General features: G+C 44.4%; 1 protein-coding gene across 1 annotated transcript in view; it reads left to right on the top strand.

Moving 5' to 3' along the window:
• The first annotated feature begins 9263 nt into the window (after positions 1–9263).
• The window catches only part of RNPEPL1 (arginyl aminopeptidase like 1), a 28256-nt gene continuing 10952 nt past the window's right edge, over positions 9264–26567 (top strand). The window contains exons 1-6 of the mRNA XM_040349738.1: positions 9264–10618; positions 15041–15181; positions 18577–18728; positions 18845–18961; positions 21006–21241; positions 25097–25210. Of these exons, the coding sequence (XP_040205672.1) occupies positions 9569–10618; positions 15041–15181; positions 18577–18728; positions 18845–18961; positions 21006–21241; positions 25097–25210 (1810 nt within the window). The 5' untranslated portion in view covers positions 9264–9568. The remainder of the gene's footprint in view (positions 10619–15040; positions 15182–18576; positions 18729–18844; positions 18962–21005; positions 21242–25096; positions 25211–26567) is intronic.

The following is a 26567-nucleotide window of genomic DNA, read 5'->3' as shown; positions in this document are numbered from 1 at the left end:
GTGGCTTCAAGTGCCGTTTGTGGCACCCGAGTCGGGGGTTGCCTACCCCTGTGATAGTCGGCGATTGGCTACCCCTGTGATAGTTGGTGATTGGCTATCACAGTGATCAGGTATTGTACAGCTCGCCCCTGTGTTTCCTTTGAATGGAGAAAAAAATACATTTTATGTTTAGTTTTTTTTTTGTTAGAGGAGAAGATTGCAGAAAATATATATATATTTATTTATTTATTGTAAGGGGTTAGCTCGGTAGCGGGGTGTGTGACCCCTTGGATGGGTTCACCACACACTGAATTTATACAGACTGTCAGTTGAAGATGGTTGAAAACAAAGTTTCTCGTTTATTTTTCCATCTTGCTGGAAAACAATTGCAAGCATCCAAACAGCATAAACAAAATCAAACATAAAATAAATCCTAGCCACTCTGGGCATCTACCTTCCACACAGGAACCTATCTATGAAGTCTAACACAGCCTACTACTGGGTAGACAGTGCTGGTCATACAGCACAAAACAATAGTCTTGATTTTGTTTCACACAGAAAAAATCAATCCTCTCCTCACCTCCACAGAAGACCTTCTGGCACTGCTCTCCTACCCACACAGCCTTAGGAGTGATGCAGCCAATTAGTGGTAATCCTCTGGGCTACTTATAGAGGCCTTAATTGCCTCATTCTGAACAGCTGGAGTCTTTCAACGCCCTTAGACCTTGTCTGGCTATTTCTCACAGCCGACGCCTAATAATGATTAGTGTATTGTCTAAGCAAGGCAGAAATGTATGTCCCGTTTGTGACAACACCCACAGATTTACCTGAGTTCCTGTCACAATATATATATATATATAAAATAGCTATATCAGGGTTTGATCTTTGTCAGTGTCAATTATGTATATATATTTTTTTTATTAATAAAAATTAAATAAACACAAAATAAATAGCTAGATGTGAGTTTGGAGAGAAAAATCACCGCTCAAGAGAACCAGAGAGCCAATTTCCCAAGATCCGAACCAAGGGTGCAGGCAATGCAATCAGAATGCAAACTCGAAGAAAAAGGCTGGGACAGCCGCACTCCAAAAAAATTCCTTTTTAATAAAAATTGGTCACAAAATTACATGCCATGGCCAAAAGAATCAGAACAAAAAGCTGACGCGTTTCGCACTGTATCTCAGTGCTTTTTCATAGCATCAGCTTTAAAATCCTCAAGGAAAATTATATAAAATCCTTAAGGAAAATGAACACTTATTGTGATACATATATTTCACAGATGCATATTATGAATATAAAAAAACAATATAACTACATAAAAAGAAATTAAAAGAATATAAAAAGAAAGAAAACATTCTGTGGTTCTAATAACAAAAATTAGCCTAACTTAAAAAATTGTGATTTTACCCTAATCCATCACAGAACAACGATAGCATCCCATTGGTACTCCACAGAAAAAAGCGCAGTAAATGGCAAGTGCCACAATATGCAATCATAGTATGATCGCTTTGAGCAGATTCAGTAAAAAAATCCACTTACAAGGATAAAGAGAAAAAAAAACACTGGTGCTGCTTAGATGTCATGGTGGGAATTCTGTACCCAAATTTGTGGCCAATCAAATGAGAGTAAATTGTGGACTGGCAAAGGGAGAGAGGTGGTTGCCGCTGTAAGCTGGTAAAAACTTGTGCACTGACAGCGCTGAAACCAGAGGTAGCCTCAACCCACTTATATTAATTCTCCCACTTCCCCAGTCGCATCAGATTCAGGATGGGCAGCACAGAGATTCCAGATGCTGCTGATCGAGGGAGGTGAGAGTAGAATCCCCACTCCTGCAGCTGTTGCAGTTTGCATTCTGTGCTCTATTCTCCAGCTGCCTATATGAAATCAGTGACAGCAGGGGTCACTCCTGTCATTTAGGTAGATGGAGAATAGAGCACAAACAATCTCCCAGTGCCCCTTCCTCCTAAGCACAGCATTGTGCCCAGGGCAGATGTCCCTCTTACCCCCACCTTGTCCCGGCCCTGGTAAGCACCCTTTAAATGGTAAATGGTTTGTCTCAACACTCTAAAACAACACACTTACTGGCTGGATCACCTTATTAAAGGAACGAAAGCCTAGAACATTAACACATCCATCACATCTAAACAAATAGCATACACATGAGTAGTATCACTACGATTGTCAAGAGTAGGAGAATTTTTTTGGGGTTGTATTTTGGTGATAGGTCATGGTGATTGTAGGAAATATACAGCTACATTTCTAAAAAATATATTTTTTACTCTTTTGGGCCAGTCTTCCTAACTTAAAATAATCAGGAGATTAACATTTACCTCCAAATAATGGCGCAATTTGTTCTGGAAAAAAAAAGTGTAATTCATCTGGATACACTAATTCCTGGTACCCAACCTGTGGCCCGGGGGTACTTGCAGCCCTTTGGAACTTCTTGTGCAGCCCTCAAGGCCCTGCAGACACTAATGGTTTCTTACTGCCTTGTTACAGCAATGGTCTCTAGCAGTCTTATGTAAGTATTCCCCTGTTTATGTCTCCTAAAGCATCTCCCCAGTCTCCAATAACTCTGAGGCCGGATTCACACTTGTGCGGTGCAAATTTCAGCTCTCTAATCTCTGCAGAGAGATAAGAGAGCTGTTCAGCAGATCATCTCCGTTTTAGCTGCGAATTTGGAGACCTGGGAGGGGGAGGGTGGAAGTGTATTGAGGTGAATGAGAGAAATCCTGAAGAGAAATGAACACATCTGCGAATCAGATGCGTGCCCATAGAAGATAATGGGCCTGAATTTGCACCGGAGCCACACCGCAATGCCTAGAAAACGCACACGTTTTCTTCGGCAATGCGCAGTGCGAATGCATCGCATATATGTGAACCAGCCTCATTGAAATCAATGTATTTTATAATGTTATGCTAATTGGATGCAGTTTAAGCCGCAACCAATTCGCATAGGTGTGAACCCAGCCTCATAGAATACTGCAGTCTCTGACCAAATCTTGTACCCTGCCCATATTATGTTGTGTGTCTGCTGTCTCAGACACTGAATATTATCCACATTATGACTGCCCTACAGCAGTTTTACTTCTACAGGGCAGCTCTCCTGTGCAGGGGGTGCACGTACACCACCAGTGGGCTGCTTTTGCTGTGACTTGTCACAGCAGAAGCCGATCTGTGGGTGCTGGGCACTGGATGACCACCGGCACCCGCCGATCGTCGGTAATACACACAGAGCTGAGATATCCCTATGCAAACAAGGCAGGTCTCAGTTCTCATTGAGGGGGAGGAGGAAAGAATTTTGTGCAAAATACATCTTTTCCCTTAGTAAAAGCACCTAACACAGTACACAAAAACACTGACTAGGCACATAGTTAACTCTTTGATCGCCCTAGAGGTTTAACCCCTTTCCAGCCAGGGTTATTAGTACAGTGACAGTGCATATTTTTTTCACGATCACTAGTCACTGATTCCCAAAAAGTGTAATTTACTGTCCGATTGTCCGTCGCAATATTGCAGTCCCGCTATAAGTCGCTGATCACCGCCATTGCTAGTATAAAGAGATAGAGAAATAAAAATTCCATAAATATATCCCATAGTTTGTAGACGCTATAATGTTTGCGTAAGCCAAAACCATATAGCAGAATACATATTGGCCTAAATTTATGGAGAAATTCGATTTTTTTATTGGATAGGTTTTATAGCAGAAAGTAAAAAAGTCGGCCTTTTTTTGTTATAGCGCAAAAAAAAAAAAAAAAAACAGTGGTGATCAAATACCACCAAAAGAAAACTCTATCTGTGGCAAAAAAAATACATACATTTTATTTGGGTACAATGTTGCATGACTGCGCAATTGTCAGTTAAAGTAACGCACTGCCCTTTTTCGCAAAAAATGGCCTGGTCATGAAGGGGGTAAATCTTTCGGAGGTCAAGTGGTTTAGTGTGACCGTTTGTCAATGTCAGTGGCCACACTTGAGGTCACTCATATCAAGAAAGTTGCCCACCACACCACTAAGTATTATGTGCAAAGTTTTAATAACACATATCAAAGTTTCAAAGCTGCGTTTAGGAGTTAGGATTTGTTTTACCTGTGTCATGAAGGGGTTAAGGTACGTATAACTAAAGTCAACTTTTTTCTTTTTTACTTTTCAATAGAAATTACAACATTATCTGTGATCTTTTGAAAAAAAAACAACAACAATAATTTTTAGAAATATCATTAAAAAAAATTGATTTATTATTTAAATAGTAACACTTTAATGCAAAACTTTTTTTCTGCACAGATGCTCAATTCTGGGTTGAACTTCAGAAGGCGCATTACATGGGGCACATTAAACACATTATGGGGCACACAACAGGGCACATAATGGGGAGCACAGCAGGGAACATTAAGGGAGCGGTTTTCTTCAAATGCAGAGCACTGCAGGGAAGGGGTTGTGATGAGTCCTCTTGTATTGTGCTGTTCCCCAATGTCCCCCCCCCTCTTGTCCATTCCATATGATGTCACATATAAACACCTGGGATGGACAGGAGGGGTGGAGGAGACCAGCACTATAACAGCCGCTTCCCTGCATTGCTCTCTATCATCCGGCAAGGGTATGTGATCTCCCCGTCAGCTGCCTACAATTGACGGATGGATTACTGGGGAACCCTTGGGGACATTTCACGAAATCCAAAACCCTGGGTTCAGAAACACTGAATTAAGGGCTTGCCGGCCCGCTTTTCTTTAACCACTTAACTCCAACCCACAGTACTTTTACTTTGTATGGGTGACAAGGCCAGGTTTACCAATGTAAATATACGTGGCCTGGCACATGCACGCCCGTGGGTATCTGGCTGCATTGAGCGGCTGAGGGATCAGGTGATCTCTATGCGATGACATGATCACAATGTCAACAAAGCTGTTATGAATGAATTTAATTCATACAGCCGTGATTAATTTCCTGTGGAGTGATGGTCAAGTGGTTAAATTTAAAAGTAAAGTCTTGCCCTCGCAGGGGTTTTCCAACAGCGGAACAAATAACGAAAATGCTAAGCCACCTGGCTTACTTTTTAGCAGCCCCGCTGTTCTTGTCAGGATCCCTCAGACTCAGCTCTCTGGCTCACTCAGCCTTTCGATATAACACCTTACTGCATGGAACCACTCCTGGCCTCTAGATAGAGAGCCCAGGGTGCCAGGAGATCCTTTCAGTCCCCCGGGACTTACAGACTCTCTCTGTCTCCTGGACTTACGTGGTCACTTTAGCTTTCCCAGTCTCCCACAGCTGTCCTGACTTTCTTAGTCCTGATGATAGGAAATCTCTCCAGCATGGAATGGAATGAGGATATCTGCTCTCTTAATAGAAGCACACAGCTCTTTCCTGACATGGCCCCTGAGCTATACCCAGGCTTGCTTATAACAGTCATGTGCACTTACACAGCCTGCAGGTCTCCAGTAAGACCTGGATACAGGATTAAAGACTCCATCCCTCCCAAGACAAGGATTAAAGACTTTATCCCTCCCAAAACACTTTGAACTTTCTGTAAGGTAAATGGGATTCCTAGCACCAGAAATCCAGTGCATCTGCTCATGCGTTTACGCTTTGCACACATGCTCATTTTTCCAAGTGAGGAGGCAATGTTAGATGTTCTGTGCCAGTTCGTTATGTGTGCGAGTGCACATACCAATTAGCGTGCACATGTGGCGAACAGTGGCCTATTTAGACTGGTCTGTCACTATGAGCAGTTGCTGAATGGTCTTCAGCTTGTTTCTGAGACCTGATCTCCTGCACCTGAGCATAACCCTGCTTGCCTTTGGACTTTGCTTCTGCTCCTGCTTCACTTAACTCTTTACCTGATTACTCAGACCTCGGCCTGTTTATTGGACTAGTCTCTGTCTGCCGATTCTGTACTGCTTTGTCCAGCTGTTGCTGACCTTGGCCTGCCATCTAGACTTGCTTCGCCTGCTGATTCAGTCCCTCGCTGCTTGGTTGTTGCTGGCTGCTGCCTGTCTCCCAGTCCTGTTTTCGTCTACTACTCTGGTGCCAAGCTGCTCCTGCATCCTGTTCTAAGGACTGCAACTACCAGCTCTAGGGAGTGGACATCACCAGCCAGCTACTACGGCCCTTGTGCCACTTACACTCTCGGTCTCCACCTTCAGAAGTGTTGGGCAGGAGGCGCAAGAGAGGCCTCCACAACATTCCAGTCTTCACCAGGTATGTGATACCTTCAAGCTTCAGACCCTGAGCCAGGATTACAAAACTTGGAGAACACTGACTAGCCAGTCTTCTCCACTCAGAAACATCACTCTGAACCTGTGTCTTCTGCCTATCCTCACACAGTGGCAGGGCCTAGCACTAGGGAAATGAGTAAACTAACTCTGCTAACACCCTGGGATTCCCTTACTCTCACTTCCTGTTATGTCTATGGGATAGCAAGTGAAGAGAAATCTCTGCAAAGGCAAAAACATGACAGGGGTTATAACCCTCCCTTAACCAAATGCCGACTGGGCCATAGACAAACTACATCCTGGTTGGCAAGTAGAATACTGGGGTTATGGCTGCAGCAATATGCCATAAGCCCTGTGATTTTTTTTTCAGTCTGCGATTCTCTACAAGATAAAAGTGGCCCGAGTGGCATATTCATCACTGGATCATTTTTAGAAGCGGCGGTAGGGGTGGTGCCCCCCCTGCTTTCCGGTCTTACCTGATGAAACCCGGGACCCATCTGGGGGCAATAGAGATGAGTAAAGTCAAGATGGCCTTTTGCTCATCTCTGTGGCTTTGGAGGACCGGAGTGACATCACTTCCAGTTCCTCCAGCATGTAAACAAGGCTTTTTTTTGTTAAAGCAAAAAATAAAAAATAATTGTTTTGGTCTTTTGCTTTCAAAGGTAGAGGAAAGATTTGGGGTCCTATAGACCCCAGATCTCTCCAAAAAAAGGACCTGTCATGCTGTTTTGCTATCACAAGGGATGTTTACATTTTAAAGAGATTTTAAAGTACCATAGTTTGGCACCATACAACGAGAGTGCGTAATTTTATAGCAGGTCAGGTATCCAGGGATAGACTGGCCATTGGGACTACAGGGAGTTTCCCAGTGGGCCAGCTTCAGTGACAGCGGACCTCTGCCCCCCCCCCCTCCGCTCCTCTGTCTCTCCCTTCCCGCAGTGCTTACCTGGGGAGACAAAGAAGCAGGGGGAGGACCAGAGGAGCAGGAACGACGACAGGGGTGCATGGGGTAGGGGACAGACGGCTGACTCAACAGCTATGGCCTGGGAGTTTCTCACTTCTGCCTAATCTTGTCCCATAAGGGGGGGCACCGAACTGATTGTTTGCCCCGGGTGAAATAAGGTCTAGCTTCCCCACTGGTACTGCCTATAAGAGTACCAGTACCAGCCGTTCTACTCTAATGAAGTAGAACGGCTAGTGAAGGGGGAGAGGGGGCTTGGGTGGTTGGGCTGGGGGGGGTTGCGGGAGTTGTCCGGCTGCCATGGGTGAGACCTGTCAAAGTGGGCCAGTCTGGATGAAGTCCAGGGCCAGATTTTTGTCCCAGTCCAGCCCTGCAAGTATCTATTTACTCAGCGTAACATCATCATTCATATTTTACAAAAAAAAGGGATATCATTTTTTTTAACTGATAAAAGTGTAGTTTTTCCCCAAAAAAACTGTTTGAAAAATCTCTGTGCAACAAACAGTGTGACATAAAATATTGCAACAACCGCTATTTTATTCTCGAAGGCCTCTGCTAAAAAAAAATATATATTATGTTTTAGGGTTCTCAGTAATTTCCTAGCAAAGAAGAAACTGATTTTTACATATATGAGAGAAGTGTCAGAATTGGCTTGGCAAGTGGTTAATCCAGGGGTGGCCAACCAGTGGCCCGCGACCTCCTGCTCTGGAATCGTGGGTTGGCAAGCCCAGATTGCAGGTTGCCGACCCGTCATACCACAGCATCAGTGTTGTGCATGAAGCTGGTGGTAGAGGAAGAAAACGGCTGCGGAGCAGAGCCCCATGACTCGTCCCCTTCCATCTGGGCGGATCGGAAGGCCTGGAGAGTAGCCGTGACCTGTCATCCACCTGCTCTGCTCATTGTGGCCCGCGACTGGTTATCAAGTTTCTTAAAGGGGTGGTTCACCCTAAAAACTAAATTTTCTTATTCCACTGCCCCCCCACATTACAATCCGATTAAGGCTCTTATTATTTTTTTCATGCTGTACATACCTTAGTACAGCATATTCACCCGTGCATCCGGGTTGTGAGTCCCGCGGGAGTGGGCGTTCCTCACATGCCGGTGATTGACGTTTTGCCCAAAAACGAGCTCCCCCCGTCGCGTAAGCCGCGTCACGGTTGGCGAAAGGAGCCGAACGGCGAGTCGGCGCTATACTGCGCATCGCCGTTCGGCTCCTTTCGCCAATCATGGCGCGGCTTACGCGACAGGGGGGAGCTCATTTGTGGGCAAAACGTCAATCACACACATGTGAGGAACGCCCACTCCCGCGGGACTCGCAACCCGGATGCACGGGTGAATATGCTGTACTAAGGTATGTACAGCATGAAAAAAATAATAAGAGCCTTAATCGGATTGTAATGTGGGGGGGCAGTGGAATAAGAAAATTTAGTTTTTAGGGTGAACCACCGCTTTAAAGCGGGGGTTCACCCAAAAATAATTTTTTAACATTACATTCAGCCGAGTTGTCTTAATGACAATCGGCTGTTTTTTTTCGTACATACCGTATTTTCACCGCTGCTTCCGGGTATGTCTTCTGCGGGACTGGGCGTTCCTATCTGATTGACAGGCTTCCGACCGTCGCATACAGCGCGTCACGAGTTGCCGAAAGAAGCCGAACGTCGGTGCGGCTCTATACAGCGCCTGCGCACCGACGTTCGGCAACTCGTGATGCGCAGTATGCAACGGTCGGAAGCCTGTCAATCAGATAGGAACGCCCAGTCCCGCAGAAGACATACCCGGAAGCGGCGGTGAAAATACGGTATGTACGAAAAAAAACAAAAAAAAAAAACAGCCGATTGTCATTAGGACAACTCGGCTGAATGTAATGTTAAAAATTTATTTTTTGGGTGAACCTCCACTTTAAGTGGCCCTCGCTCTTCAAAAGGTTGGGCACCCCCTGGGTTAATACAAAATAAAAAAAAGTTTGCCTTTAGTTGTATTTCTAATTAGATTTTTTTTTTCTGCCAGCAAGGGTAGATAGTGATCTGAAGAGCAGCCCCTGTGACCTCTACAGGGGAGCTGGGCTGTCTCAGGTCACCTGTATGGCACAATCTGAGAAGGAAATAGGAAATGCTGCCACCTAGCGGCGGCCCGTGTCTGCCGGTTCGTATAACTTCACTGACAGCTCTCCCCCGGTCCCGGGCGTGTACAGCCGTTTGGAAATAGGCGATCATAGCGCTCCAACAGCCGTCGTGTAAACAGGGGTCGCAGCACACACCCGGGGAGCCGCTGTATACCGGGTGGGCTGTTCCGGGCCAGGCCTCGCCTCTACTGTGTCACTTCCTGTCCCGGCCGGTGTCGGCTGTCTCTCCTCCCGGTCTAGGCCTTCTGCGGCCCCGATGGATTTTACATAGTGTGACCTGATCGTTGTCCCGTGTCCGATGGCGTCGGCTGCCCGGTGCCCGGCGCTGTGCTGCTGCCGCCGCCCTCTCCACCCCGGGCCAGGCCCGGACTCCCCGCAGCGTTTTGAACCGGGACCCCCTGACCCAGCTTCGGCCTCCAGCTTCCAGCTCTACCGGCTCCATCACTTCCACCTGGGCCTGGAGCTGCGGCCTGAGAGCCGGGAACTGTCTGGTTGCTTGGTGCTTGAGCTGAGCCCTGTGGTGCCAGGCGGGCCGGCTCTGGTTCTGGACGTTCACCCGGTGCTTAGAGTCAGCTCTGTCCGGTGTAGAAGAGGGGGGAGACCGAGCAAGAAGAACGAGAGACCTTGTTCATGTCCTCCTAGTGACTACAGTGCTCACCACCCCTGGAACCCTGAGGACCCCACCCATGGGTGCCAGTGTAAACAAGACTTGGGGCCCTCACATTCTCCTACCACCATGGACCCTTCATCCTACGCCACCCCTCAGTCATCTACGGTGAGCCCCGCTACAGCGGAATCCTCACCGGTGGTCACCCCGGAACCCCTCGACCTGTCTGTTCCACGTTCAAAAAGTTCTACCACTTTGCCACACCTCGCGCCAGGTGACGACGTTACAGACCACGTTTCTTCTGGTACGGGTTGTCCCATCATCAATGGTCATCAGCCTCCAGGATCTTCCCCTAAAAGTTCTGCTTCAGCTCTGTTTACATCTACTGCTTCCCCCGCCACCGATCTGTCTTCCCGATCCTCTACGTCATGCTGGTCCTCAGACTCTCTCATGTCCCCGACCCGTGACAGCGGCTTTGCCACTTCTAGTATACCCGCTGCCCTTTCCTCAATGGACATTCCTGCGTCGGAAGCACTGCCTTGCACTTTTAGCCAGCCATGTGAGTTCCATAGTGCCAGCGACTCTGCGCCCGCTCACTCCACCTGCTGCTTTCCGTTGGACTTTAGGGTTGAAGAGTTTACAGATTATGGCTCCGCGCTTACCATCACTGTGCCTGAAACCCTGCGAACGAACGAGACGTTCCAGGTCATTGTACACTACGTCACGGGCGAGGGTCCTGCGGTGAGTGTTTAATTGCCACAGGACTGATGATTATTGTTGTTATCACGAAATTCTAGAAAGTCATCCCTCAGAATTCCTGCATGTCCATGATCCAATGTAGTAGCTTGCTCCCTGACTTTTCTGAAAGTCGCTAGTTGCATATTATCAGAAACATTTACATAGAGTATACAGTACTTGGGCCTGGTCATGGATTGCTAAGGTACTCTCCACCGCATTGTGGGGTTGGAAAGGGACCGTCACATTTGTCCCACAGCAGGAAGTGTGGATGTTTTGGGGGAGTGCCAAGGTTATAGAGGTGGGTTGGAGCTAAACCGCAAAACAATATTCTGTAAACAATGGTATTTACAGCGCCACACCCCAATGTATATAGGAAACTAAATGGTAAAGTATGGGGCTTTAATGGTGCTTACAGGAAGGAAACAAAAACATAATATACAAAAACCCAATATACAACAACACAGTAGTTGTAGATTAAAGCGGAGTCCCACCCAAAGCCGTTCCAGGCTTCTGGGTGGATTGCGACCATATGGTCGGGATGGTTCTATCCAGAGCCTGGACCCGCGCTGTGACGTCAACCGACAGTCGGCTTCAGCCCACTTTCTGCTGAGACCAGGTCACAGGAGTGCAGAACGAGCTACACTCCTGTGATCCACAGAAGTACAGGCAAAAAGAAAAACTTTGGCTATACTTCTCCTTTAACCACTTGCCACCCGCCATATAGCAAAGTGGTTGTGTTATCCTGATCAGACGTCATTTGATGTGATCAGGATAGCAAGCCGCTGCGTGCCCCCGGGGGCGAGCATCGCATCGATCGGTGATGCGGCCTGTCAGTCTGACACACCGCAACTCCGATTTAGGTAAAGAGTCTCTGACGAAGCCTCTTTATCACGTGATCAGTCGTGTTTAATCATGGAAACAGGAAAAGCTGTTTACCGTCTTTTCCACACTCGTGTCTGTCAGATGCGAGTAGAGAAGAGCCGATCGGCTGCCCCTCTGACAGGGGGGGGGGGTCTGTGCTGATTATTAGCACAGCCCTCGAGAGGATGCCCACACTGGACCATCAGGGATGCCCACCACTAGTCACCCCAGGGATGCCAATCGGTGCCCACAGTGGATGCCAATCAGTGCCAAATAATGCCTGCCAATCAGTGATGCCCATCAGTGCCACCCATCCATGCTGCCTTTCAGTGCTGCCTTATTAGTGCCCAACAGTGCAGCCCCATCAGTGCCTGTCAGTGAAGGAGAAAACGTACTTATTTACACATTTTTGTAACAGAAAAAAACTAAAATGTCTGTCTTTTTTTTTAATTTGTTTAGCAAAAAAAAATCCCAGAGGTGATCAAATACCACCAAAAGAAAGCTCTATTTGTGGAAACAAAATAATAACAATTTTGTTTGGGTACAGTGTTGCATGGCCGCACAATTGTCATTCAGAGTGCGACAGCACTGAAAGCTGAAAATTGGTCTGGGCAGGAAGGTGTTTAAGTGCCTGGTATTGAATTGGTTAAAGCACCATACTTTACTATTTTTAGTTTCTTGTTAACCGCCAAACAAAAATTTAATTTATTATAGGTATTTATGTAGCACTACAATTTAAATATTTTACATGTACATCAGTCCCTGCTCTAATGAAGCTTACAATCTAAGATCCTTAACGCAAATTCATACATACACATACTAGGGCAATTTAGACAGGAGCCAATTAACCTACCAGCATGTTTTAGGAGTGGGCAGGTATAGGGAGAACATGGAAATTCCAGACAGTAGTGCCATGGTAGGGAATTTAACCAACGACCCTAGTGCTGCTAGGTGGAAGTGCTAACCACTTAGCCACTGTGCTGCTCCAGTATATCAATTATTTGAAATGTTGTGTATTTTTTTTAATTTTTTTTATCTCTTTCATTACAAATTAAATCCTGTCCCGGTTGATTAATTCATCTGCGATGATTCTTTCTCATCTTGCAGTTTAAATCTGCATCTGAGAACTACAAACCAAAAAACCCTATGTGGCTTAGAATGTGGCAGAGAGTAGGTTTAGCGTTAGTTGGTTAGGCTTCCACTTTAACACACACGTGGTCAAGCATCTGCTCCCCCCAGAGCTATCTGACGAAGGCTGGTTTCACACCTATGCATTTTTAGTGCTTTTTTAATTTTGCAGATTTGCACTACAGAACGTGTTCCATAGGAAACCATGGTAAATGGGCCGTAGTGCAAATCCGCAAAAAGCACTAAAAATGCATAGGTGTGAATCCAGCCTAACTAAGGCAGCAGAACCTGTTGTGAAACCGACCAACCCCAACCTCAGCACCTCCAGCACTGAGTTTTTTTCTTCTCCATTTACAAAGTAACCCCAAACTTTATATAATGCTCAAATGACAAAAGTATCTAATTCATGCAGATTATTATTTGGCAACATTGTAGATCTTTATTAGCTTGTATATCTTTTTCAAATGGCACTGAACATTATGGGGCTTTTTTTTTTTTTTTTTTTTTTTTTCATATTTACCTCAGTAGATGGAGCATCAGACCAATGCTGCTGCTGTCCCTTGCGCACCTCTACACTGAGAACCAAGCCACCGAACACCACCGATGGCTCGGTTCCCTGCCCGAGTGGAGAGATGCTGCCTGTCAGTCAGCATATCTCCTGCGCTCATCCTCCACTCTCATCGGAGCGATGTGCTGTGGAGGGGCAGGGAGACTGCCATTGGTCAAGACAGATGGCGGATCCAGACTTCGCTCTGATATATGTGACATCAGCGGAGAGCGGACTTCACACCGTTCTCTGCTGAAAAAGGGTCAAAGGAGTACAAAACTAATTGCACTGCTGTGACCCAGAGGAGAAGTCCAGCCTAAAAAAGCCTCAGGCTGGACTTCTCCTTTTTAAGGCCCTATTCACACCTGAGCATAGCAGGAAGGTGTGTTCCTGCTTGCAGGCTTTTTTTGTGCGCATTGTGCATCATGTATCGCGTGTCGCACCTAAATCGGCACATTACCTTGAGTGGGCTGCCCTACATATGACAAAGGGATTTTTTCAGTGCACGTTGCAAAATATCTGCTACCCATGCTTTAACAATTAATGGCACTGCAAGCGTGACCTGCTATTGCAGCACGTTTGCTGTGCATGTCGGCAACGTGATGCAATATGCACATTTTTGTGTGTTTTGTCACACGTTTAGGAAATGTACAGTTTTGCATGCAGCCTAAAGGTCAACATAGCAAGGAATTCAGAAAACATAAGCACCAAGATGACACAGATAAAAGGCGTAGTTCACCTCTACCAATAAAAATGCCTATGTAGGTACAGGGCATCTGTAGATAAAAACAAGCTATGCAGCTTTGACCAAAGTTGAATAATGTCCTGCATGCAGAACTTTGATGTGCATTCAGTAAAACTGCGCGACATAATAGAATTCTATGGGAAAGTGCAGCTAACCTGCATGAAAACCATGGGAACGCTGCTCCGCAGCAGATCAGCATGAAGCTTTCTTTAAGAAGCAAGCTACAACCAGACCAGATTGCCTTTATTATGAAATTAAAGAATCAATTGCTCCAGAGTGCCTGCAGCTACAGAGGTCGGTGAGGGCTTGTTTTAGGGCCAGTTCTCTCCATGCCTGCACAGGGACTTTGCTGTGTTCCTGTTCAATTTAGATCTCGCATGCATAGTGCATTACATTTGAAATTTGCAGCTTGTGTCAATAGAAAGTTAAAGACACCCCAAACGCAGGTCACAAATGCAGTGTGTTTTCTCGCATCGGATCACATGGTCCTTTTGTATCATGTGACCTGGTTAGAGTGCAATTTAAAAAGATGTGAATGCTCTACTTTGGTGCTGTAAGGTGCGATTTTAGCCTAATTAAAATGAATAGGCTGAAATTGCACTGCGTGTGAATTGCATGGGAACCCACAAAGCATTCCTGTTTGATTCATGTGTGAGCGGCCCTGTGGGGAGACACTGTGTTCACACCATCTCACCGCAGGGATGTAGTCCCAAGGAAGGGGGCGAGCACACTGACTAACCCCCACCCAGAACGGCTCGGATGATGGGGGCAAGCTTACTGAGGAGAAACAGGAAGTGAGAAATTCAGACAAAGGAAGAAAAAAAACAATACTTGAATGACCACAGCCTGGCCACTGATTTGTTATTTTAGTTACAGGTCTAGTAAGCTGTGGTCTCTTCCATACAGTAAAAACTAGCTATGAGATCTCCAGTTCTTCTGTGTTCCAAGTGGCACCCACTTCTCATGGGTGTTGCAAGTGTGAAGACCTGGAGATGTCAGGTGCATACCACCAGAGCCTTCTAGAAATAAAAAAAATATTTTGTTGGTGTAAAAAAGCTTCAGCTTCTAGCAAAAACATAGTTTTACCCATGCTGCATCAGTATTTAAATATTACCTGCAATATATTTCCAACAATGTTTTTCAGATATGGTGGCTGGATCCTGACCTCTCCTATGGAAGCTCAGAGTTGTTTGTGTTTACTCAGGGGCACTCTGTTTGCAATCGCTCCTTCTTCCCATGTTTTGATACACCAGCTGTAAAGTGTACTTACTCTGCCTCTGTTAAGGTAAGTTAAACAGTCTTTGTTTTGATAACCATTTTATTTTCAGCAGCTTTGATGTCCAGTTAGCCTCGGTGGACACTAGAACATGGTGCCGGAAACCGGTGATCTGTGCACGTCTTTGCACGCACTGCTGTCAATGTTTACACGCCAAATAAAGGTCACAAACACAGCACATTACTGTGCAATTCATAGTGCGAACCAGGGCTTGCCACATTCTTGCAAAAATGATCCACTGTTGTGATGGGTTTGCATCGGTAGGGGTGATGGATTTGGGCATCGGTAGGGGTGATGGATTTGGGCATCGGTAGGGGTGATGGATTTGGGCATCGGTAGGGGTGATGGATTTGGGCATCGGTAGGGGTGATGGATTTGGGCATCGGTAGGGGTGATGGATTTGGGCATCGGTAGGGGTGATGGATTTGGGCATCGGTAGGGGTGATGGATTTGGGCATCGGTAGGGGTGATGGAGTTGGGCATCGGTAGGGGTGATGGATTTGGGCATCGGTAGGGGTGATGGATTTGGGCATCGGTAGGGGTGATGGATTTGGGCATCGGTAGGGGTGATGGATTTGGGCATCGGTAGGGGTGATGGATTTGGACATCGGTAGGGGTGATGGATTTGGGCATCGGTAGGGGTGATGAACTCGTGTCAGCATTGGTAGGGGGTGATGAACTCGTGTCAGCATTGGTAGGGGGGATGGACTCGGGTCCGCACCGGTAGGGGGGGATGGACTCGGGTCCGCACCGGTAGGGGGGGATGGACTCGGGTCCGCACCGGTAGGGGGGGATGGACTCGGGTCAGCACCGGTAGGGGGGGATGGACTCGGGTCAGCACCGGTAGGGGGGGATGGACTCGGGTCAGCACCGGTAGGGGGGGATGGACTCGGGTCCGCACCGGTAGGGGGGGATGGACTCGGGTCCGCACCGGTAGGGGGGGATGGACTCGGGTCCGCACCGGTAGGGGGGGATTGACTCGGATCAGGATCGGTAGGGTTGGTGGACTCGGATTAGAATCACTAGTTGCAGTGTCCCAAGTGGCAGTTTACCTCTTTGCCTGGTGTTGCAGATTCCTATTACAGTGATAATTGGCTTCAGTCCTTACCTGTAATCAGAAATTCTCTGCAGTTAATGATATTATTATAATAGGCAGTAAATCTGAGTCCTGATTTTATTTACAGTTGCTCTGTAATGCAAAGTCAGAGACAGATCACCTGCAATAGGTAATCTGCGAGTGATAGTGATATCTTCTATTACTTCCAAACCACAACAGACAAAAAGATCAGCACCTCCTAAAGTTTTACGTTATAGTAAATCCAATAAAAGAATATTGGCCATAGCTAACCCCATAGCAAGGCACCCATTGGAGGAATACTCCTGAGGGTCTAGCAACAACAGTGCCTGCCTTTTGTAGATAAGATCAATTATTATTTTGTATTTTACATTGATTCTCTGTCCAGACAAGTGCCTTTTTTTTTTATTTTATTTTTTTGGGGCGAGCCATTTGGTACGGCTTGTTTTGCTGTGATACTATTATTGCATTGTTATGGACTTAAAATATTGAGGTTGATTTAATTGATGCAATGTGCGTCATCGTTGGTTGGTACAGAATTAAGCATAAAAAATAATTAAATTGCGCTAATGATCATAAATACATGAAAAAATCAATAAAACTTGCGTTCATTAAATTTGGTAACCCAATCAGTCCATATACAAATCCACCAGTGATTAATATAGTGAGTCTTGATTATCCCTGATAAAACCACCATCTCATGTGAACAATGCCGCCACCAACAGTAGAATTTGCTGCTTACCAGCTCCAGTTGATCCCCCCCCCCCCCCCAATTACAAGGGATCAAACAACGCCTATGGCTTATTACCCAGCCTGGGCCTTTCTCCTGGTAATGCCATTCTCCTGTACCCGGGACATCACCCAGGGGTGGACATATCGGCAGTACAGCCTGTGCAGGTGCACGAGGGCCTCTGAGGTCCTGGGGGTCATTGGAGTTCTTGGTACACTCCACATCCACTTGAAAGAGTGATGTCCCGGGTACAGGAGAAAGGCCCGGATGAGGTGGTTGGTGGATTTATCATCAGGGATGATCAAGACTTTTATTATCTTAATCACTGATGGATTTTTATATGGACTAATTGGGTTTCCAATTGAATGAACTCTTTAACTTTTTTTTTTTTTTTATATATCATGTATTTATGATCATTAGCGTGATTCTATTTCTTTATATTATTGCCATACTGTAATTTATGTCAGAAGAGAATTGCCGCTTGATGTTTGTTTTGGTTTTGTTTTTCCATTAGCGCAGTTTTCTTCTTATTTTCCTTACAGGATTAGTCATTGCTGTTATGCTTTTTATTTTATTTTTTGTTGTTTTTTTAAACCCACTATAGTATAGTAGAGAATGGGTTTTAATTTAGATTTACTGACCAAATTGTGAATAACAGTTTTTATGGGCTGTAGTGATGGCGCCTCAATGGAATGACAGCACATCTGACACATTGAAAATACTGGCATATTTTTAGGCCTGGTGTCACAATCATCAGAGTGTGACTTTTGTATACATGAGATGGTATCTATTTATGGGACAGTGGAAGTAATGGAATAAAAAGTGAGGTTGTCCAGCTATGACTGAGGAAGGTATAAGAATAGAATTGTACTGTACAGCGGTGGTCACTACAGGTTTTGTGGTTTTGTTACATGGATAAAGATACTATATGAATCATGTAACTCCAGAGATTGTACCTTCATAAAAATCTCTGTATTTGTATATTGACTGTTCAGTAAAGAGGAACTGCAGTCTGCTCACATAATTTGTAATAAAAAAAACATCTTTGCCATTCTGAAGCTTCCCTCCAACCACTTTGCATATTATTTTATATATACTGTAACCATATGTGGCTGCAACCATTTTAACTGTGGGCAGCTGAAGCTGTTGCCTGTTTACTTCCTGGATTTACACAGAGGCACACTTCCCAGCTTTGAAGCTCTCATTGGCCCTCTTATGACTCCCTTCCTGGCAAACTCTCGCCAGAGTGTGAGAGAGCGCTGTGCATGATGTTATAAGCCTAGGCTTTTTACTAGACAAACAGTGGGCTGTATAAGGTATTTACTGTCAGGAAAAAAAAAATGTTTTACTATCCAAAGTTAAAACAAGGGCAGAGCATTTAATGGAAAGATGAAAAAATGACTGAAGTTCCGCTTTAAGATCAGCTCTTTTTTTTTTTTTTTTTTTTATGTTATTGTATGCAAGCTAAAAATTAGAGCTGTGTGCTGATTGGTTTTGGTAGCAAGGTTCGGAAGAACCTTTATTCCCTGCCATGGAAGCTTCAAGAAAATGTTATACTGAGCAGTGTTAATTGTATTTTCCTATATATACTTTCCTCAGGCTCCAGCAGGAATTCGGGTGCTTATGAGCTGTACTCACAGTTATTACATAGAAGAAATGGGCATCTTTCACTTCTACATGGAGCATCCTGTTCCTGCCTATTTAGTGGCCCTGACTGCAGGTCATTTGCTTCCAGCAGATATTGGCCCCAGGTAACTACATTTCATATGGTTGCATTCATCCACTAGATGCATTTTGTTCACTGTGGTATTTCTTTTTTTCTGCTATTACTTGGGTTTTATGTACTTTACTGTTTGTTTTCTAACAGAAGTCGGGTTTGGGCTGAACCCTGTGTGCTGCCTTTGGCTGTCGGTAAACTAGCTGGGCGAGTAGAGCAGTGGCTTCAGGCTGCAGAGAGCTTGTACGGACCCTATATCTGGGGAAGGTAAGATCAGATGTAACTATAGCTATATAAATATTTTGTACATTTCTAGAGACAGTTAAAGTGGTTCTAAAGCCAGAAGGTTTATTATCTTAATGCATTCTATGCATTAAGATAAAAACCCTTCTATGTGCAGTGGCACCCCTAATACTTAAGCCCCATCTCGATCCAGTGATGTTGCACGAGAGCCTCGGCTGTCTGGGACTATCCCTCTTCATTGGCTGAGACAGCAGTGGGTGTCATTGGCTCCCGTTGCTGTGATTAAAAGTCAGTGAGCCAATGAGGAAAGAGAGGTGGCTGGGTTGAGCCATGGCTCAGTGTCTGAATAGACACAGAGCAGCAGCTTGGCTTGGGTACCCTCATAGCAAACTGCTTGCTATGGGGGCACTGGGCAGGAGTGAGGAGCGCCAGCAAGGGACCCGAGAAGAGGAGGATCAGGGCTGCTTTGTGCAACACCACTGCACAGAGCATGAAAAACAAAAAATTGCAAGCGCTAAAAATGTGAAAACATGTCGAAAAAAGAAGGGGGAATAATAATCAATGAAGTGGGGTCTAAGACCAGTGCAGCTGGATGAAAACCATAACTGAAGAATACGGATCAAATCGGTACTAAACAAAATAATCCAGCACTCCTTGGTTTAAAGAAGCAGGCAGTCCCACAGCAGGTTAAAGGATCATAAAATACATTTATTCAAAATTTTATATAAAATCCAGTCCTGTTGTAAAACAAGGAAATGAAAAAAACAGAGAAGGAAGCTTACGGTGTCACCGAAATTTAGCTGAGCAACGAGGAGCCGAAGAGTGTCCAGTGAATCTCTCACAGCGGGGGTAGAAAGGGCGCCAATACCCCTGTTGTGTTGCAGCCGAAGATGGAGCCCGTGTTCCAACGTGTCGGTAGAGCAGACGGAAGCAGCAATCGGCAGGGAGATGGAAGTGTAGCTCCATCTCACATGTGTCGGTGACGTCAGACCAGCTGGGACACCGATGCAGGAGGAGGAGGAAGCCACAGTGCTGCGATGGATAAGCCGTTAGTCTCTCTCGATCCAGACGAGCATATGACATGCTGATCAATTTAGGATTACAATGAAGGGTACATCTGTTCATATTCGCTCAGTGAGGTGCTGGTCAAACAAGGGGAAGTTGTCTACGCTGCTCTGTAATATCTCCTGGCCAGCAAGATGATGGTGAAAAGAAGGACTAATCCTAAATTGATCAGCATGTCATATGCCCGTCTAGATCGAGAGAGACTAACGGCTTATCCATCGCAGCACTGCGGCTTCCTCCTCTTGCATTTTTTTTTATTTGATCACCTCTGCGGTTTTTATTTTTTTGCGCTATAAACAAAAGAAGAGCGACAAGTTTGAAAAAAACACGATATTATTTTACTTTTTGCTATAATATTCCAATAAAAAAAAAAAACGTTTTTGCCTCTTAGATGGCCGGGAAGCCCAGGACATCATATGATGCCCGCCCAGGATGGGAGATCCCTCCTGCGGACGTCATTTGGCTATGGGCGGGAAGGGAAGTGGTTAAAGTGACCATTAAGCCACTTTATAGCCATAATATAATCGGCTGGATTGGGCTTAGTGATGAAGAGGCTAGAAAACCTGGGCTGATTGGTATTATTTGCGCTTTCAAAATCTGATGCTGAACTCTTTGCAGCACGCCTGTGTCTGCTTCCTCTACCCATTTCCAGGGGCATATACAGTAGAACTTGGTGTGTTTATGCATACAGCACCTAAGTGTTTTACCTGAAATACTGTTGGATGGCACTATTGAAATTGTTGGGAATCACAAGACGTAATCAAGCATTTCTGTGTTTAAAGGGAAAGTAAAACATTAGCTTTATTTAGTTATTTTTACCAAATATGAATTATTCCCCTTCTTTTTTTTTTTTTTTTTATGTATCTATAAACATCTGATTTATTTATCTGATTTGTTTTCTGCTTACTCGTTTTCAGAGATACCCCTTGTTTATATATTCCCTTTAAAAGTCTTTCTCACCCAGAACCCATTTGCCCACTACCCTTCCCTACCTCCATTCCAGGTACGATATTGTCTTCCTGCCCCCATCCTTTCCGATTGTTGCCATGGAGAACCCGTGCCTGACATTCGTCATCTGTTCCATCTTGGACAGTGAAGATTTCTTGCTTATTGATGTGATCCATGAAATTGCACATGGCTGGTTTGGGAATGCAGTCACTAATGCCAGCTGGGAGGAAATGTGGTTGAGTGAAGGTTTGGCAACATATGCCCAGCGCCGTATCACCACTCTTGTTTATGGTAAGTGAATTGCGGTATAATTTGAAATGCCTTTCCCTACTGCTCATGTCTGATAACATGTGGCAAAAGAACAAATTGTCTATCGATGGCCTGTTCCAAACACGTAAACGCCAACTCTAGCAAAACCAATCGATTTTTTTTTCTATATTAATAGTAAAGCTATATCACACTAAGGTCTCTTGCCATGACAAAGTCAAGTTACATTGTCAGAATCCCCCCAAATTTTCCTTTTATATTGTAGAACTAACAGTTGTGGGTTGCGATTGTGGCTTTAAAAAAGTGAAGGGTGACATCTTTGTTATGGATATATGGGGGGGGGGGGGTACAAGCAACCAGTAGAGATAAAATTCATAGTGTGCACTTGCTAAACATATGAGATAAGGCATCAACGGATGGATATAGCACAGACCCAAAACAAAAGTCTACTAAGGACTGCTTTACACATATTGCTTAAAGCGGGAGTTCACCCGAAAAACATTTTTTAACATTAGATTGAGGCTCATTTTGTCAAGGGGAATCGGGTAGTTTTTTTAAAATCGAAGCAGTACTTACCGTTTTAGAGAGCGATCTTCTCCGCCCCTTCCGGGTATGGTCTTCGGGACTGGGCGTTCCTATTTGATTGACAGGCTTCCGACGGTCGCATACATCGCGTCACGAGTAGCCGAAAGAAGCCGAACGTCGGTGCGGCTCTATACGGCGCCTGCGCACCGACGTTTGGCTACTTTCGGAAAATCGTGACGCGATGTATGCGACCGTCGGAAGTTTGACGGAAGCCTGTCAATCAAATAGGAACGCCCAGTCCCGCAGCCCATACCCGGAAGCGGCGGAGAAGATGCATCTCTAAAACGGTAAGTACTGCTTCGATTGTAAAAAAAACACCCAATCCCCCTTGACAAAATGAGCATCGATCTAATGTTAAAAAAAAAAAAGTTTTTTGGGTGAACCTCCACTTTACCATTGCCCAGCAGTTCTGAATCTTGGCTTTCTAAGCTCTGTAAACAAACAACGTATTTATTCTTTTAAAGCCCAATTGAATTTTTAGTTAAAATCGGCTAAAAAAAATCCAGGTTCATCACAATTCTGAGAAAGCCGCCTTTACTTAATTAAAAGGTCTGTCCCCTTCAACCCTGCGGCAGATCCATGCTCTCGGACCTCTGCAGAGAAGCCAATGCCACCATGCACACACTCCATACTGAGTCTGAGCTAGAGCTCCCCAATCCGCAGAGCACATGAGCATTACTGATTAAAGCGCTCTGACTCCGAAAGAGTGTTAAGGTTCTACAAAGAGACCACTTCTTCTGCACAGAGAACAAGGGCTCTCCCCTGAAGCAGACTGGCAGGGCACAGCCTTTTCTATCTTTTTCTCAGAAAGTGGCTATGCTTCTAGTAGAGATGATTGTAGCCCATAACAGAAATGATCATAGGTTTGAAGATGCACAGTAGCTTCTTTGGATATCCACTGATCGCCCAGTCTCAGGGGAATAAGTCCTTGTCTGAAAAAAAAACAAAAAGTCCTGGATGATCTGTATTTTCCTAAGCAGTGCTTAAACAAGACTGTGCAAGTTAATGGAATGATATCTGACCAATTTCTCATATCTAGCCTTCACATAATAGGTATTTCTTCATCATTCATTGAGGGACACAGGAATTCAGAGGCTCTCGGAATCATACCAGCTTCTCGTTCCACCATTTTATAGGGGCTCAAACAGCTTATTTTTCAAGTTTATGGTCTTAATTTAATTTTATATTGTTTCTTCTAATTTTTGTATATGGATGATGGCACTGTAATTATTGTGTTTAAAAAAAAAATTAAAATCGAAGTACCTTTTTCCTAATCGATATACAGCTATATAGAGTCACTTGAGATATCTGCAGAAAAACCTAAGCAGAAGGAGCTTGTAGTCCTCTGCTGCTGGTCACATGTTCAAACTAAAATAAAAAAATGGTCTTTGGAATACAGAGTAAAAATAAATAATATCAATAGACTGTTTTACATTTACATATATACTTTAAATCTAATCTTTATAATTTTTTGGCAATAACATGGTGTGGGCAGATTTCTGCCAGTCACAAGCTGTGTCTTATAATAAGAGGGAGGTGAATCCTCCATTAGTCTACATGTAATATCCCACCCCAATTGTGTTTATCTGGTTAGTGGGCATAGAAGAGGAGGGAAGGTATGGGCTGTCATTTACCACTGTGTATATATACCCACATGTGTGACTCTGTAGTCACGTGGGCTGCCCAGATGTGATGAGTAGGAAATGCTCAGCACAGAAACTCACTAAAAACTGAGCATGTGCAGAGTTGCCACCACAGCTGCAAAATCCCTAGCTGACTTGAGGACAGAGGTAGAGATGAAGAGCAGCAGGATATACCAGATTTTTTGCAGAAAACAAATCTCACAGTGACTGAGTGAGCATGAATGGCATGTAATGCACCATTTATTGATAGTTTTTTTATATCATGACATAATCTGTGAGCCCTTTTTGGCACCAAGCTACTGTTTTCCAGATTTGTAAGGATGCCACCTGGTCTTCTGTCCAGGTGTTCTTGGAGTTTTTCCAGGTGAATGTTTAGGTCCCATCAGATGCCAGCTTCATGTGTAAGGTTCTTCAGGCAGCTCTTGGAGTTGCAAGCTGTCTTCAGTTTTGTTTTTAGTGGGCCTGTTTTTTGAACTTCCCCGCAGTCTCTGAATTCTTCTGTTCCTCAATGACAGAGAGAGAATGTTGATTTTTGTTTGATTTGATTTTTGCACTTGATGTAAAACCAATTTCTTGGAGTTCATTTTGGTACACGGGTCCAATCCCTGTGGAATGTTTAGGGATGAGCTCTGGCGTGTTCACACAGTGCACGTGCAGAGCCCGCCAGGAAGTCGGCACGGCGCTGCGCTAATCACAGGCAGGGAGACATTGTCCCGATGCTGGGCTGCAGAGATTGGGAAATGTCTCTCCCTGCCTTTGGTTAGCGCAGTGCCGTGCAGACTTCCTGGCGGGCTCTGCACGTGGACTGTGCGAACACGCCAGAGCTCATCCCTAGCTATGTTCATGCTCTTAATACTGCTTTTACACAGACATTAGGCATACAAGGGGGCTATACTGGGCTGGCCACCATTTGTATTTGCTTGTGTGCAAGTCCTCTAATAGGCAGCAGTATGACCCTGACAGTCTCTGGGTTTTTGTGTCCCTCAATGAACTAGAAGTAATTTGGATATTTTTATTTATATATTTTTTTTTTGCTTAGGAGCCCCTTGCCAAACATGGGTCAATCCACTTTTGCCAAGTTCATGCTCTTGGATCATGCTTTTCCACAAAATTAAGGCATGTGGGATTAGGAGAGGTTGTATTGGGCTGGCCACAATTGTATGTTTGCCAGCGTCCAAATCCTAAACTAGACAGCATTAACTCCATCAGTCTGAGTGCCTGTGTCCCTTAATAGTAAATACTGCAATCCCACACCCTGACCCATTGTCAAATGGTTGTTTGAAAGCCTATCTTGCAGCACTTTTTTCCTTTTTATAGCAGCAAATGTACATCGAAGTCTAGCAATATAGAAGGCCACTCTAGAATTAAAACAGTCATCTGCTTTAAAAAGTGGTTATTTTACAAACGCACTACTTCCACATAGATCATGACTGTTTTTTTGTCCTCTACAGTTTCCCTTCATTCACTTAGAAACAAAAAACTCCAAATTTCTATTGATCTCTGAAAATCCATGTGATTCATGGATTCTACATTGACGTATAATAAAAGGTCTGACAGGCCAATTTTAATCAAACTGCATGTTTTATCCTAATATGTCCCCCCCCCCCCCCCCCCAAGTTATATAAATCCATGTTCTGTGTTTATCTGTCAGGTGCTGCTTTCACATGTCTTGAGACAACTTTTCGACTTGAAGCTTTGCACAGACAGATCCGAATCCTTGGTCAGGATACACCATTCAGCCGACTGCAGGCCAAACTGGATCCAGGTAAGAAGTCTGTAAGAAACTGTTTAAATGCCAAAGTGTTTGTTAAGAAGCTTTTAATGAGAAAATAAAATGAACATGTGTTCACAACAAGGGGGATTTGATTTTAATCAAGTCGATTTAAATTTAAAGCAACCGTCATCTCTGTCCTGCAGCGGCTCCTCCTCTGACACGCTGTTGACTCACCGACATTCCCATTCACTTTAATGGGACAGCTGGTGATGCAGAAGCAGCTGAGTGGATGCCCGCTAACAGGCTCTAACATGATGGTTTTGAAATGACAGGTGCGCTTTAAATGTAAGGACATATTCTTGCTGGTAGTTAGAATCTTTAATATTTGCAAACAAAATTTAAGGTTTCATATTCAGAGTAAAAAGCTGTCAGGTTAGTAACACGGCGATATCAGAACTGATTCAATAATACAGTTTGTAGTGTACATAGATTTGCAAAACAATTGGATAAAGTAATATTCCTGAACTTTATTTTATCTCATGGTTACTGTGAAATTGTGTCAATGCATCAATGCAGTGCATGTTATCTCGGCTTGCAGAGCATGGATTCATTGAATGAGTTTACGCATGTAAGTCCCACCCACATATGTAAACGCCATTCAAACCCCACATGTGAGGTATCGCCGCATGCGTTGGAGCGTGAGAAACAATTCTAGCACCAGACCTCCTCTGTAACTCGAAAATAGTAACCTGTAAAAAAAAAAAATTAAAGCGTCGCCTATGGAGATTTTTAAGTACCGAAGTTTGGCGCCATTACATGAGTGTGTGCAATTTTAAAGCGTGACGTCTTGGGTATCTATTTACTTGGCGTAACATCATCTTTCACATTATGCAAAAAAATGGGCTAACTTTAATGGTTTGTTAATTTTTAATTAAACCATTTTTTTTCCCCAAAAAAGGTGTTTGAAAAATGATTGCGCAAATAACGTGCGAGGGGAAAAAAAAGTTGCAATGACCGCCATTTTATTCCCTAGGGTGTCTGCTAAAAATATATATATATATATATATATATATATAATGTTTGGGGGTTCTTATTAATTTTTCTAGCAAAATTATTTGGTTTTTACATGAAGCAGAGAAGAGCCAGAATAGGCCCCGGTGGACAAGTGGTTAAATCAAATCCGTTTTTGTTTTTTTGTTTTTGTTTTTTTTCAATTGATTTATATCCACCCTAGTTTACAATTGGGTAACTAACTTTGGCCCCCACAACTAACCTACTTTTTGCTCCCCTGTCACCATGTTTACCTCACCTCAGGAGTGATAGCTTTGGACTCTCTAAACCCCCATATGACATTCTAAGGGCCCTTTCACACCAGAAACTGCACATTTTTTACTGCATTTTGCACTGT

The sequence above is a fragment of the Rana temporaria genome, chromosome 4 (assembly GCF_905171775.1).
Source record: "Rana temporaria chromosome 4, aRanTem1.1, whole genome shotgun sequence".
NCBI classification, from domain to species: Eukaryota; Metazoa; Chordata; class Amphibia; order Anura; family Ranidae; genus Rana; species Rana temporaria.
The sequence above is the reverse complement of the archived record's forward strand: the minus strand, read 5'-3'. Positions and strand labels throughout refer to the sequence as shown.